We start from the raw sequence: 15,239 nt of genomic DNA on the forward strand, positions 1-15,239 counted from the left end.
TAGGCAAAGACTCACTTCGTCAGATGCATGTAGTGGAAATTTCCAGAGGCAGGTATAAATATGCAGGCCAGAATCAGGGAGGATGAGGCCCTCTTTTAGTAGGTGATCTGGAGGTGTGAATTCCAAGAGAGGAGAAGCTGCTTTCGTAGTTAGCTAGCCATTCACAGTCTTTGTTTAATCCTGAGTTGATTGTGTCAAACCTGAAGATGATTGGATCTACCTCTAGCCTGATTGGATCCATCTCTAGCCTGATTCTGGCCTACATATTTATACCTGCCTCTGGAAATTTCCACTACATGCATCTGACAAAGTGGGTCTTTGCCCACAAAAGCTTACGCTCCAACACTTCGGTTAGTGTATAAGGTGCCACAGGACTCCTCGCCATTATTTTGAGAACAGAGCCTAAAGAGAGAAGGAGATTTATTAATAACAAACACTAGGGATTGGAATAAACTGATGTTAGAGTCGATTTTCTAAATGAGAACCATTGTTAAATCATCACTATAAAAATAAGCAATTTTTTCTAATGTGACACCAAATACCAAATGATGGCAATTCAGTTTCATGTCCTGTAAGCAAAAAGCTTATGTGTGCAGTGAAAAGAATGAAAGGAAAACCAGAACAAATACACATAATGACTGCAAACCAGGACACACAGGGAAACATAAGACTCTGAAGGTAAGATTTCACGTATTTAAGTCGTCTGCTGATCTCTGACACGTCTATGTTATTAAGAAAGGTGGCATCAGAGGACCTACTTACTACCCACCTATTAAATGCTGAAAAATCATTTCTATGACACGGTCTTTGGATTACGGAACTTACAAAAAATACATTAACAGAGTATTTAAATCACACAACTATCAAATATGCTGTCGCTTAGAAATAAAACCACTCATCTATCCTTAACTTCCACTCAGGGAACATTACAGAGAAAGTCACAACAAGGTGGCATCTTTAATACATAATAATGACACATGCAGGAAATGCACCATTATTTATATATGTGACGTGTTGTAAATTGCTTCCATCATCAGAACTAATTGTAGTGATTATTAATGCAGTGTTATGAACTGTCAGAATTGCTGTATGTAATTACATTTGTGCAAATGCTTCATTACCTGCCTAATGAATTTGGCATGTATGCACATGTAAACCACTGTTTTTGTTAACATAATGAAGGACATTTTTTTTGAGCTAAGCTGCTGATATGGAACTGGTTTGACCTACATTCTGAAGTTCAAGCCTCCACTGCTGAAAAACCTTTGATCTGGCATATTTTCATAGTCAGCAATAAATGCATATAATGTAAGCTATTTTAAATAACAGCTTCAGAGAGAAATTATGCCCTACTCTTTCAGTATCCAAGACTGACAGATTCAGAAGAATCTTGATAAAAGGTTGCTTGACCACTGATTCTTACCTTAGTGTGTGCCTCTAAATAGTTGTAGAGGACATTTACACAAATGGTGAGATCTCCAGTATTGAAAGGATATCTTCGATTCCAGCCTTGCGGTCCAAACTTAAGCCTCCCAGCCACACAAGTGTGAAAGTAGCACAGAGAAAAGAGTATACTTTTAAACTCTGACTCCTTGGAGGACAGTTCAAGCGTATCCTGCCAAAGAAGAAAATCACTGTTTTTATCTAATGACCGATAGACTTATAGATGTAGTTGCCTTATTTGGGCCTACTCACACATGTGAAGTTAAGCAAATGGAGTGGTGGGCAAGAATGCAGTCTTAAGTATTTTTCATTTTATATACTACTTTAACTATAATAAACAGAATTGTTCAAACAAATTTTCTTTTTATATAAAAAGGAGCACTTTTCTGCCCTTCTGGAAGAGACTTACAGAATTTAGTAACATTTAAATCAGTAATACTATAGAAATTGTGTATGTTTATATAAATATTATTTAAATGATACACTTTGAAAGAGGATATTTTAAAAAAGAATTTCAGAGAAAATGACATTCCTGCTATAGAATTCTATAGGCTACTTTAAAATAAAAACAAATTACAATGACCAAACATGCCTTATGTTTGGAAAAGGCACATAATATCTCAGCAAGAGTTATAACTTCTCAGTGGAATTTTAGTGTTCGCTGAGAGAAGCTTGGAAATAGGAGTTTCTGTATAGATTTTCCCTCCTCAATTTCTTGAGTCAGACTTTAAGAAAATAAAGTATGATCCGTGGACCCCCAGACTCTTGAATTTCCATAATTGTGTACAAGAATTAATATTACAATTGATTTTTGATACCCATATAAATCTTAGATATACAACATTTCTGGGGGCTTAATCTCTGCTGTCAAGGCAAATCACCTTCCCTAACGGAAGAATGAATAGGAAATTGTAAGCAGAATGTGTTTTCTCCACACAGAAACTGGGAAACATTAGGTCCTACAATAAAATTTCTTCTGATCAAAGTAGAGTATTAAATACTCAGAATTAAAATATTGGAATAGGATTTATGAATCTGACACAATATTCCTAACCCTCTTATAGAAATTAACACAGAATTAAATGTGTCCTATCTGGCGCTGGCTATAGTGTAATGACTATTTTTTAAAACTGCAGGTGCTCCTATAGAAATGTCAAATAACTTTACAAGACCATAAAAAGCATAGTAAGTGCTCAACTTAGTCTCGATACATTTGCCGAAGAATCTGTAGAACAAAAGTTCACTTCAACCAGCATTGATTGACAACAATAAGAAAACACTACGAGAGTTTCCTGTTGAAAATCTCACCTTCAGAAGTTGACAATCCTGCTGAAGTCTTTACAAAAAAACTGAGAGCCATATCTCAATTTAGAACAGAGTTAACCGAAAGTATCTCTTCAAATTCCAGGATGCCTTGGCTGTATGAGAACTATTTTTTACTAGATTCCTTTTCAACATTCCAGGATGAATTAAGGTGACAGAAAATGAAACTTGCAATAATTAATCTTTGGTGCCAGCTGTAATATTCACATTTCTAATCAACAACCGTCCTTGGCATAAAAGCATTTCACATGTTTGAAGAAGTCTCCATAATTCAGTAATATTTTAGCTAAAGTATTGTGTGCAACATCAAAAAAGATATTTTGGCCTTGGAAAGGGTTCAGAAAAGAGCAACTAAAATGATTAGGGGTTTGGAATGGGTCCCATATGAAGAGAGGTTAAAGCAACTGGGACTTTTCAGTTTAGAAAAGAGGAGACTGAGGGGGGATATAATAGACGTATATAAAATCATGAGTGGTGTGGAGAGGGTGGATAAAGAAAAGTTATTTATTAGTTCCCATAATAGAAGAACTAGAGGATACCAAATGAAATTAATGGGGAGCAGGTTTAAAACTAATAAAAGAAAGTTCTTCTTCACACAGCGTGTAGTCAACCTGTGGAACTCCTTGCCAGAGGAGGCTGTGAAGGCTAGGACTATAACAGAGTTTAAGGAGAAGCTGGATAATTTCATGGAGGTTAGGTCCATAAAAGGCTATTAGCCAGGGGATAGACATGGTGTCCCTGGCCTCTGTTTGTCAGAGGCTGGAGAAGGATGGCAGGAGACAAATCGCTTGATCATTGTCTTTGGTCCACCCTCTCTGGGGCACCTGGTGTTGGCCACTGTCGGCAGACAGGCTACTGGGCTTTGGTCTGACCCAGTACAGCCATTCTTATGTTCTTATAAAAACAGTGTTTGCCAATACAGGCAGTCCCCGAGTTACGCGGATCCAACTTATGTCAGATCCGCAGTTACGAACGGGGCCCTCTCCCTGGTCTCCAGCAGACCAGGGAGAGGAAGCAAAGCGGTGGAGCACGCGGGCAGCAGACAGCCCAGACGCGTCTGGGCTGTCAGCTGCCCGCGTGCTCCGTGGCTTTGCTCTGCTTTGCTCCCCGTCCCCCTGGTCTGCAGATCAGGACGACGAGGAGCAAAGCAGAGCAAAGCCACGGAGCCCGAGGGCAGCAGGACAGCCACGGCGCGTCTGGGCTGTCCCACTGACCCCGTGCTCCGCGGCTTTGCTCCGGACGCCTGTGGTACAGCAGCTGGGGCGCTGCCGGTTGGTCCCGTAGCGCCGCTCTGGGCGCTACTGGACCAACCCGGCAGCACCCCAGCTGCTCTGCCCCAGGCGTCCTGATTCAGCCACTGCTGGTCAGTTTCAGCAGCGGCTGAATCAGGACGCCTGGGGCAGAGCAGCTGGGGTGCTGCTGGGTTGGTCCAGTAGCGCCGAGGAGCGGCGGCGCTACTGGACCAACCCAGCAGCACCCCAGCTGCTCTGCCCCAGGCGTCCCCAAGTCAGCGCTGCTGAAACTGACCAGTGGCTGACTACAGGAAGCTCCTGCCCCGGGCTTCCTGGAATAAGCCGCTGATCAGTTTCAGCAGCAGCTGACTTGGGGATGCCTGGGGTTCTTAAGTTGAATCTGTATGTAAGTCAGAACTGGCATCCAGATTCAGCCGCTGTTGAAACTGATCAGTTTCAGCAGCGGCTGAATCTGGACGCCAGTTCCGACTTACATACAGATTCAACTTAAGAACAAACCTACAGTCCCTATCTTGTACGTAACCCGGGGACTGCCTGTATATTTTTATTAAAATATGCTGTGATGCTGTATTATAAACTATATAGTTGTACAGCAAAAATTGCCACTATAAAAACCTGTCTGCTTAACCAAGAATATATAGAATTATTTCAGATAAAAATCCTCCAGGATCTCCTCCTTTTTCTCTACTACCCTCAAATCACAACAACCATTCCTCTGGCACAGGAAACCTGATGTGTTGCTCTCTGTATTTTGTGTTGCCCAAAGATGTTCCTTAGAACACATGTACATAAAATGTTGACCACTGTGCTCATGCCTTGATGAGTGCTAAAGACAAAATTCCTATGTAACAGATATTTGAATCACTAGAATACCAAGATAAATACAATTATAATAGTTTTACTTTGGCACATTTGAATGAGAGGGATGAGCTTGACTCTGATGCACAGTTTATCCAGTTGTCCAGCTAACCTAAACTGAAATTGGAAAGTAATCTACAAGTCCTCCCAGAAGAACAGACTCCAAAAGGAAAAGAGTCTCAAGGGAGAAATAGGTTGTGGGGTAGACACCAAGAAATGCTATTTCGCTACTCTTTAGCTGCTTTCCCCAATACTTGTCCTTGCTGGCAAGGCCCTGAGGCAGTTGGTCATTGCTTCCTTTTTCTGTTCTCTCCTTCCCAGCTATTTAAATAAAATTATACAGGAGAATAATGAAAGACCAACAACAAATACTTTTATTTGCATACAAGCACAGGAATTCATAAAGGGGGTATGTAGCCAGTCCTTAAACATTTTTTTTCACAAAAAACCCACGTTGTGCCCAGGAAATTAAAAGGGTTGGACATAGTCCAACCTAACAGTCATTTAGAATGGCACAAGTATTCACAAAAATTGTCTACTCAGCCTACTCCTTTTAAAGCAAGCTTAAATTCTTCACTAAGGATTTTATTTTGGGGGGAGGTGGGCCAACTAATAAACTGATTATATACATGGAGGGCGGGGGGGGGGGGGCGGTGTGGGAAGGAATTATTTTTTATAGTTTCAAAATAGAGTCAAAATACAGTAGTTGGTTTGCAAAAATAAGGCAGTGATATTACATTCAGACTCAAAACTAAAGAAAAAGCCCACAAAACAAACTTGAAGTTATAATAAATAATAAAATTAACTGAGGAGACTATCAATAAGAGTCAAAATACTGCATATGACAATCAATGTAAATTGACAGAAAACAATCATGTCATACAATATTAACATGGATGGTCAAGAACAGGGGTGGCCAACCAGTTACAGATGAAAAGCCAAAATGGCTGTGGATAGAGTGCGAAGAGCCACTTATTGTATATTTATTTATATATATCTATAGATAGATAGATATAGTACACAAAATGTAGTGATAAAAATAATATTACAGGACATTTCAGACAAAAGCCAATAAAAAAGTCTCTAGTCACTTAAAAAATTCATGGCCAGTCCATAGATCTTCAAAGAACTTGATAAGGAACAAACATCACATTTTTAAAAAACCCTTTAAAATACAGTAATATTCTCACACACACACATGTTACAAAAGCATCCCCACCACGTAGTATTTTAAATGTTAAACTACTGCCCTATTATGTCATGTGAGTTTTTTAAAATTAAATGGAACTGAGAAATAAATTTGCATAATTTGAAGTGCCTGTTTCTCTCCAGCTTGTTGATCTCTGGTATGGTTTCCTTTTTTTTTTTTTTTTGTACTTATGAAGATTATGGCTTTTTTATAGTTCTAAAAATTCAGGTCTGTCCCACGCTGCAAATATGAGAGGTTCGAAAACAATAAGGGAGAGACTCATCTCTCAGAATAATTGCTTCAGACTGGCAAACAATAACCTTTGAGTTTTCTTTAAAGAAACACAGTGTAAACCAGGTACATGCTGATTCTTTTTTTGCCCTGGAATTTAAATATGACATCTGTGTTGGCTGCCTTATTCTGCATCCATGAAAACTTTAAGGTGCTTCAGTCCCTCCCCCAGCTCTAACCCAATGCTCTCCCCCTCCCCCAAAAGCCAAGCACACTCAGGCTTCCGCTCTAACCCAGTCCCCCTCCTCTTCCCCAGAGCCAGGCAACCCCAGATCCCCCGCTCTAACCCAATGCCTCCCTCTCCCCCAAAGCCAGGCACCCCTAGCCCTTAGCCCCCTACTCTAACCCAATGCGTGGATCCCAGAGCCGCTGCCGCCTCCACACACTTCTCCCTCCAGGTGCTGGGGCACGTGCGCAGAGTGGCCAGTCGTGTGTTAGCCACCCCTGGTCAAGAATGTTACAAATATTAACGTTATCAGGGAAGTGAAAGAGATTATTCATCTTAAGAATCTAATTAATCAACCTTAGAATTCATCTGTAAGGAAATAAAGTTTTTGTTTCATCATCATAAAAAATACTTACTATACATAAGAACAAGACAGATTTTAAAACGATCTAGCAGTCTTACTGTAGAGGGCATCAATAGATCTTATAGAAGTTTATGTATTTTGAGTTTCCATATTTTACATTAGTTTATGAAAATTCAGAAATATATTTTTTTTCAAGAGCCAGAGTTGATCACCATTCACATGCCTTTTAGTTAAATAATCTACAATAAAACCAATTTACTATCACCTGCACCTTACTGCTTCCTCCATGCCTGAGGAAGTGGTGGAGTGGATGGCACAAGATTGAGTTCAACTGTATAAGCTAGATTTTTGCCAGTGGACTGTTCCCCGTAAAAGAAGAATGTGACCAGCTATGACAAGAATTCACCTACTTTGTGCCACCTGAACTGGGCAAAGTGGATGAAATGGATCAGAGAATCCAGCTCTAAGGGTCTAATATCCTATTTACATACATGCCTGATGATCAGGCTGGTCTTTGCCTGCTTAGCCTATGTGCAATACATTTCAGTCACAAGACTGTTCTACATTACATTGGCTGCTCACTGCTCTGGGACTGTTTTGACACGCTTGGCAGCCAAGCCTATTTTAAACAAAAAACAGGACTATGTAGCACTTTAAAGACTAACAAGATGATTTATTAGATGATGAGCTTTTGTGGGCCAGACCCACTTCCTCAGATCAAATTGTGGAAGAAAATTGGCATGACCATATATACCAAAGGATTCAATCAAAAAAATGAACACATATGAAAAGGACAAATCAAATTTCAGAACAGAAGGGGGATGGAGGGGGAGGTAAATGTCTGTGAGCTAATGATATTAGAGGTGATAATTGGGGAAGCTATCTTTGTAATGGGTAAGGTAATTAGTGTCCTTGTTAAGACCTGGGTGTAAAGTATCAAATTTAAGCATGAATGACAGTTCAGAGGATTCTCTTTCAAGTCTGTTGTTAAAAGATCTTTGAAGCAGGATGCAGGTAATAAGGTCGTTGAGACAATACCCTGTCTGGCTGAAATGGCAAGAAACTGTTTTTTCTTTGTGATCCTGTCTAACATCTGTTTTGTGTACATTGATTCTTTGGCGAAGTGTCTGAGATGTCTGTCCAATGTACATAGCAGATGGACATTGTCGGCACATGATAGCATAAATTATATTTCTGGATGAGCAGAAACGTGTTCTTGATCTTATAACTTAATTGGTTAGGTCCAATAATGGTATCAGCAGAGTTAATATGTGGACAAAGCTGGCAACGGGGTTTGTTGCAAGGGAAAGTTCCAGGGTTGGTGTTAGTGGGGTTTGTCCTGTGGTTGTTGGTAAGAATCATCTTGAAGTTAGGTGGTTGTCTATGGGTCCCACAGTACTCTAACATCTTTATGGCTGACTTAGAACAACTTTTCCTCAGATCCCGTCCCGTCTTACCCCTTCTCTACTTATGCTACATCGATGACATCTTTATGATCTGGACCCATGGCCAAGAAACACTGGAGACATTCCACAGACATTTTAACAACCTACATCCCACCATCAATCTCAGCCTGTACCATTCTACACGAGAGATCCATTTCCTGGATACCACAGTTCAAATCACCCATGGTAAATTAGACACCACTCTCTACAGAAAACCCACCGTCTCATACAGTTACCTTCATGCCTCCAGCTCCCATCCAGAACACACCATACGATCCATCGTCTATAGCCAAGCCCTTCGATACAATCGCATCTGCTCTAATCCCACTGACAGAGACCAGAAACTTAAGGATCTCTACCAAGCATTTATAAACCTCAACTACCCACCTGGAGAAATAAAAAAACAAATTGAAAGAGCCAGACGAATACCCAGAAACCATCTACTTCAAGACAGACCCAAGAAAACCAACAATTAAACACCACTTGTCATCACCTATAGCCCCTAACTTAAACCCATCCAACACATTATTAATAAACTACAACCTATACTGGAACAGGATACTAAACTCCGAGAGGCTCTGGGAGACAGACCCATAGTCTCCTATAGACAACCAGCAGAGTGATATTCACTCTGCTGACACCATTATTGGACCTAACCAATTGAGTTATAAGATCAAGAACACATATTCTTGCTCATCCAGAAATATAATTTATGCTATCATGTGCCGACAATGTCCGTCTGCTATGTACATTGGACAAACATCTCAGACACAAAATCCTGGTTTTTGTTTCAGCTAGACCAGACTAACACAGCTACATATCTATATATGCCTATTTTACTGGAACATTGCCACAATCTTTATGGACGCTCGCCAGCATCTGGGGATTCCCAGACACTGGAGGACTCTGTTAGTGGATCCTTAAACCAGGCCTTGGTGTAATATGCTGCTGGAATAACCAAGCATTACATAATATCCAAATAATAAAAAAAAAACCCCAAGGAGGGTGTCCAGACAGTAACATATGTAGATGTGATCAAAGAAAAAGTCCTTCCTGTCTCTCTTCAAAATCAAACCACTACACCATCCTCATTGCCCCTCAAATCACCCTCAATAAACCCATTCATCAATCTCCCGAAGAGCTTGGGGAAACAGCTGGGTATGTTCTGATGATCACCAGATCTGAACTAGGGCTACCAAGGAAAAGAGATGGATGGTCACATGCCACCTACTAGTAATAGAGAAGGGGACATCATGACTTGTATGGCTAGTAACAGTGGTAGTGGCATTTTTAGTTCTCCCTTTGTGAAAATTAAAAATACTACTACTAAGGATGGGAAGATCATATGTAACATGCGCTGGTAGGAATTTGCAGCTGAAGGGAAATGTTCAGCCTTTGGAAAATGTCAGGGTAGGAAAGGGGAAGCCAACATGACATTCTTAGATCTCCAGTTGGGAGGCAGGGCATCAAATGCTGGGCCATAGCATGTCTCTGATGTTGAGGTGGTCAGTACAGCTACATGTCTCATGTTCAGTTTTCCTGACTGACAAAACTATTATGTTGGTCCATCCTATACTGCCCCACTACCTAATACTCAGAAATACTATCAGAGACAGTGTCTGAAGCACTTTGCCTGGGATGATGGGAAAGTGATTATAAGGAGGAAGGGAAGGGTAGTCTTCTGTGGCCTTTTTTTTTCATATGGAATGGATACCGTGGCCCCCAGCAATCAGATGCCAGCCCTAGTACACCAGTTATTTACAAAAGATTGTAGTAGTAAAAACAAAAGCAAATCCAGGTTAGGTAAATGTTGTCGTTACCTGGTCAAAGTTGTAGAGGGCAGCATGCAAATTAGCCAGCACCCCAGTAGGAGGTTCATTGGTAATTTTAATTGAGTTTTCTAGAATTCCTTGGGGGATGATGTGTTCTTCTGGGGTTGGAGCTGGTTCAGCACTCATAAAGACCCGGAAATCAGGGTGGCTTCCTTTGCTATGTTGTTCAAGGAGTTTCTCCAAAGTTCCCAACCACTTGGCTACCAGATGAATATTCTGTTGGAAAACAGGTAATATATTCATTGTGAGATAAGAATAGGTGTATTATTTCAGAGTAAAGTATACACACACGTTAAAAATACCTTTAGAAACACCATTGAGGCAGTTTCATGAGAAGGAACAGACACTCGACTCCAAATGACATTTCATTATTAAATGAGCTGGTAGTGCAGAAGCAGAAAAATGAAGGATTCTAAGCAACTAGCATATCCTGACCGTGGTTACATTAGCAGATATTTCACTAGCCTCCAAAGGTTTCACTCCTTGATTGAGCTCAGCACTACAACACATGGTTAACTTTTAAGCATATGAGTATTTCACTCCTTCTCAGCAAAGCTCTTAGAGCACCAGCTTACATGCTTTGTGGAGCTGAGCCCTGTGAGTACTGAGCTGGGCTCAGATCCCCTATGTCAAAGCAGGTGGGCCCAACTGATTCCATTGTAGGGGGCAGTGCTACTCCTGGGGCTCTAAAGGCCTGTCGCAGGGCAGGAAGAGAAGATGTGCCGGGGAGAGGAGCCCCAGAGGAGTGGCACCAATTCCTGTGACTTGCCCCTTTAGCGGCTGTTCCAGGTGAGCAGCAGAGCTGAAGGAGAACAGCTGAAAAGAGAGTTGCTTGAGAAGAGAAACCCTAGGACAATATGTCTAAGGGAAAGGAAAAGGTGAACGAAGGGGCTGGTTTTTTGATCACTGGCTTATGTTTGGACAATATACCTAAAGGGAAGGAGACTGGGTGTGGAGGTGTCACAAATGGTGTCAGATGGTGGAGAATGTGGGAATCTCAAATCTGCCACAGATACTAGTGGGAGGGAGCAAAATGGATCTTTGGTGCCCAGTGAAGAGAAAGCTGAACCCTTGACATGCCACATTTGGGAAGGTAAGAGAGAAAAATGCAGGAAGCAATTTGTCTTTGGATAACAGGACAGCAGCAGTGGATGGCCAGGGTATAGCAGACACAAGAGCAGCAACAGCTTGTGCAATTTATGAAGAACTTGCAGAAACAGCAAGAGGCACCATTTGCAATTAAACAGAGATGGCAAGATGCACCCTTTCAATAAGAAACATGATTACAGACAAGTTGGACCAAGACATGCTGGGCAACATGGCTAGTGATGGAACTAGGAGCTGGCTGGCTGGCCCCAGGTCTGTCAAAAGCAGGAACCAAAACACAATCCCAAAGGAGTCACTGAATGTTTGAGACAGTGCAAAGCAATACAGGATGAAAAGGATCATCCTTGTATAGCACCATTCCTGATGCCTCGTACTGAGCAGTAAGCAAAGAGCAGGTGATTTCCTATCTGGCAGTGAAGGCAGCCATCCGAGGCTTTAGAAGTGTGCCACAGTGAAAACTGAGCTGTCCTCATTATCCTGCTTCTAAGCCTAACCCTGTGAGGTGCTGAGCATTCTCAAATTCCACTGAAATCCTCTTTTCAGCTCCTTCTCTCTCTCTTTTCTCAGACAATCCCATGGCTTTACTTAGTAAGAACTTTATCAATATTAACTGAAAGGTACACCTCCTGGTAGAAAAACTGGAATAGCTCAAAGGGAAAGCTGGTTTAAAAAATAGTGACAATGCCTTTAATTAAAATCTCATTTAAAAAAAAGGTCTCAAGTGTTTCAGTATAATGCCTAGTACAATGTGGCCTTGACCTCATTTGAGGCCTGTAGTCACTACTTATATTTATTTTATTACAAGAAAAGCTAAACAGAAAATAACATTTGCAATAGATAATTAGGTTGGCAAGTTGATGCAGTGCTGATAATGTAAAAACAGAACTGACAGGAATAATATGGCTCTCCCAATATCTTTTATTGGCAAGGCCAGGAATCTACACTTCTAGTAGTGTTTCAGGACAGATATATAGATTAGTATACTACACAGTATATTGTAAAACTGTATAGATTAGTATACTACACAGTATGTTGTAAAACTGCTGGTCACAGCACCTTGTGATAGTGACATGAAGAATCCCACGGCTCCTGTCAACTTCTGTGACTGCACCAAGAATGATAGTTCACCAGAGAATTGTAAAGAGTGTTGTGTTTGTTGCAGAGAGTGGATTCTCAATTCACATAGTGCTAGCCAAAGCTGCTATTGCTATCTCTGAAGAGCAGCACTCTGGTGCCGATTTTACAGCTTCCCATGGGCTAGCCATTCTAATTTTATTAGAAGTCTCCATTATGGCCTAGTCAATGGAACAAGCGTTCTTAGTTATGAAGTAGAAAAGTGTTCCCAAGGACACAATCATGCCTAGCAGTAGGGTACCTTTTTGTATTATCTCCCATAGCCCCTCTGAGAATACTAAAGTAGTGTTTGTAAATGTGAGGGTAAAGGCAGACTGCCACATACACTCAAAACATGGGAACATTTACCTGGCCTTTTGCAATGCAAAAGAAAAACAAAACACAACATTCTGTTTGTGGTCTTTTGAATTGCACAGAAAGTTGTTCCTTGTTGGACAATCCTTACCTTACAGTCACTCCATTAGCAAACACAGCCATTCACCTGAGTGCTGTTTAACACTTACTTGGAGAATGACCCAATGCCCATATGTGGCAGCCTTCTCTAGTATCTCTTCTGCCACCGTCTCTTGACCTTGTCCTAAAGAGATATTATGGAATTTTCCAGACTCGAGAGTAAACCCAAGTTTTTTGCCTGTAAGGGAAGTGAATAGCGGAGAAAGGGGAAAAATGATAACGTCTCATTAATTTCACTATCACTGGTGCAATATATATTAGTCCTTCTGAAGCACTTCACTAAACCCTTACAATTTCAACAAGCAAAATTGCGAGCTCTCAACAGCAGCCTTATTGCTGGTATTAGAAAAAGCCTGTAGAAATCTGTTCCCTTGGTTTTAAGATAATGAACCTTTTGACATTTTGATAGATGGTAGGCATTGTTACTGAGCTTTAGTAACTCTTATAGGGGGTACAAAGCAATTCCCTTATAAAAAAGGAGCAACATGTGGTAGATATCACATCAGTTTTTTAACTGATTGGTTCAGTGGGTAAATGCACAAGCCTCTCACCTTGTGAGGCCTGATCTTAAATTGAGCACAGTCAGGTCACAGCTGTATTAACCTGGTATTCTCAGTATAGTCTGTGGGGAATAGTAATCCTAAGTATAAAGCGACAGTGCTTTACACAATTGAATATAGTTTGTATAATGACCATTATTTAGTCACAGGGGGCACAAGGTTACATGAGCATGGAGAAAATTGCCCTCTGGCCCTCATCTAGTCAAAAGGTAGAAAACAGTACAAAAGAAACTTGCATTATGCCAAGCAGAGGAATGTTCAGTCTAAAAATGTCTTCATACTATAGTGCTAATAGCCTTGCACTTTTCATCCACTCCATTTATCACAAATAGGTGGGGGGTGGGGAAACTTTACAACTTAACTCTTTTATTAAAAATAAACCCAGTCCAACTTTGCCACATTACTTTCTATTCTTTTATAATGACACATTGCTTTGGTTTTGATCTTTAAATTTTGGACTCAATCCTGCTCCATTTACATTTAAGCCCATAGTCTTTAATGGTAGCAGGATTGGGGCCTAGAGACATTTACTCTCTCTCCCCTGTGCAAGTACAACTTCCTTTGAAAACAGACTCACCAAGTGTCTCCATGTCTTTAAGAGGGTCTACTCCAGGGGAGAGGATGAAAAACACTGGAGTGGCAGGACTGCTCTCTTCATATGATTTTGTTAAGTCCATCCTGGTGCCCTCCACGTACTTTGAATCTAGTTTGTCCTCCACAAAGTTTCTATGTAAATATAACATGTAAACTGAGCATGCAAAGAATATCCACAATTACAGATCCGGGGCCTGCATTATTCTCAGGCTATATAACTTGTTGCTACTTGGCTATCAGCAGTTTTATTAAAGAAAGGTATCAGGGAGACAAGCTAAGGGAGGGAAGGGCAGCCAAGCGGTAGAGAGGGTGCAATAAAATCAGGTGGATTTCTGATCAGGAAAAAGGACAATGATGATGCAATAGAAAGGCCAAAGATGATCTTATTTTGGAGGCCAGGAATTTAAAATAACCTCAGAGGGTTGAATCATCTCATGAATCTAACTGCTATCCCTAGTAAAATAATGAGAATGAAAATTCAGAGCAAAATAGGTCTAAACATTGCGCAGTCAAGCAGCCTGGATTTTTTAAAATTATAAATGAGACACTCCTTGTGGCTCAGGGCACATGTATAGAATCTAATAAAACCACCAGTCTATAAATCTATAAATAAGTAAGCCAATTCTCTATACTCAGCCAATCACCCCCATCTGATCCCACCACCTTCTTACAAATACTTGAAAAAGACTAGAAATACTTGAAAAAGGTACTTGAAAACAAATACTTGAAAAAGACTAGATCCCACCACCTTCCTACAAATACTTAAAAAAGGCTATTGTCATGAAGGCCAATAATCATTCATCTTAGGCTCTGATGACCAGCTTGCTTGTAAACTAGAAACCCATAATTGAAATTTTCACCACCGTGGGCTCCATAGCCAATAAGCCATCTTCACACGTGGGTCCACGGATACACACAATGTCAAAGTCCGTACCTAACAGCATAGGTCATTCTATCTGGGCGCAGTGCTCTCAGTATGATAAGTTTCTGAAAAGAGTTTTTGTTTTTCCACTCTTGAGGGAACTTTTCCTTTTCTGGGCATTCTGAGTCCACCCACTTCTTCCATCTCTTAGCCGACCCTTCAATATCTCTGTCCAACCCTTGGAACTCATCCATTAGGGCAATGGCCTGGAACACACCAAACACACACATAGGTTATGTGCCCACAATGTACAGGTGGGGTGATAATGTAGTAAATGTTACTAATAATATTTACTAGTAATATTA

The 15,239-nt window shown here is 40.8% G+C and overlaps 1 protein-coding gene across 8 annotated transcripts in view; it reads right to left on the reverse strand.

Annotated features, from left to right (window-relative positions):
• DNAH11 (dynein axonemal heavy chain 11) overlaps positions 1-15,239 on the reverse strand; it is a 273,839-nt gene that overhangs the window by 23,609 nt on the left and 234,991 nt on the right. For all 8 annotated transcript variants that reach the window (XM_075922225.1, XM_075922224.1, XM_075922226.1 and 5 more), the window contains 5 exons: positions 14,947-15,140; positions 13,996-14,144; positions 12,909-13,036; positions 10,153-10,380; positions 1,424-1,615 (listed from right to left, as the gene is read on the reverse strand). In XM_075922225.1, coding sequence (XP_075778340.1) covers positions 1,424-1,615; positions 10,153-10,380; positions 12,909-13,036; positions 13,996-14,144; positions 14,947-15,140 — 891 coding nt within the window. The remainder of the gene's footprint in view (positions 1-1,423; positions 1,616-10,152; positions 10,381-12,908; positions 13,037-13,995; positions 14,145-14,946; positions 15,141-15,239) is intronic.

Source organism: Pelodiscus sinensis, chromosome 2 (assembly GCF_049634645.1).
Source record: "Pelodiscus sinensis isolate JC-2024 chromosome 2, ASM4963464v1, whole genome shotgun sequence".
Taxonomy (NCBI): Eukaryota; Metazoa; Chordata; order Testudines; family Trionychidae; genus Pelodiscus; species Pelodiscus sinensis.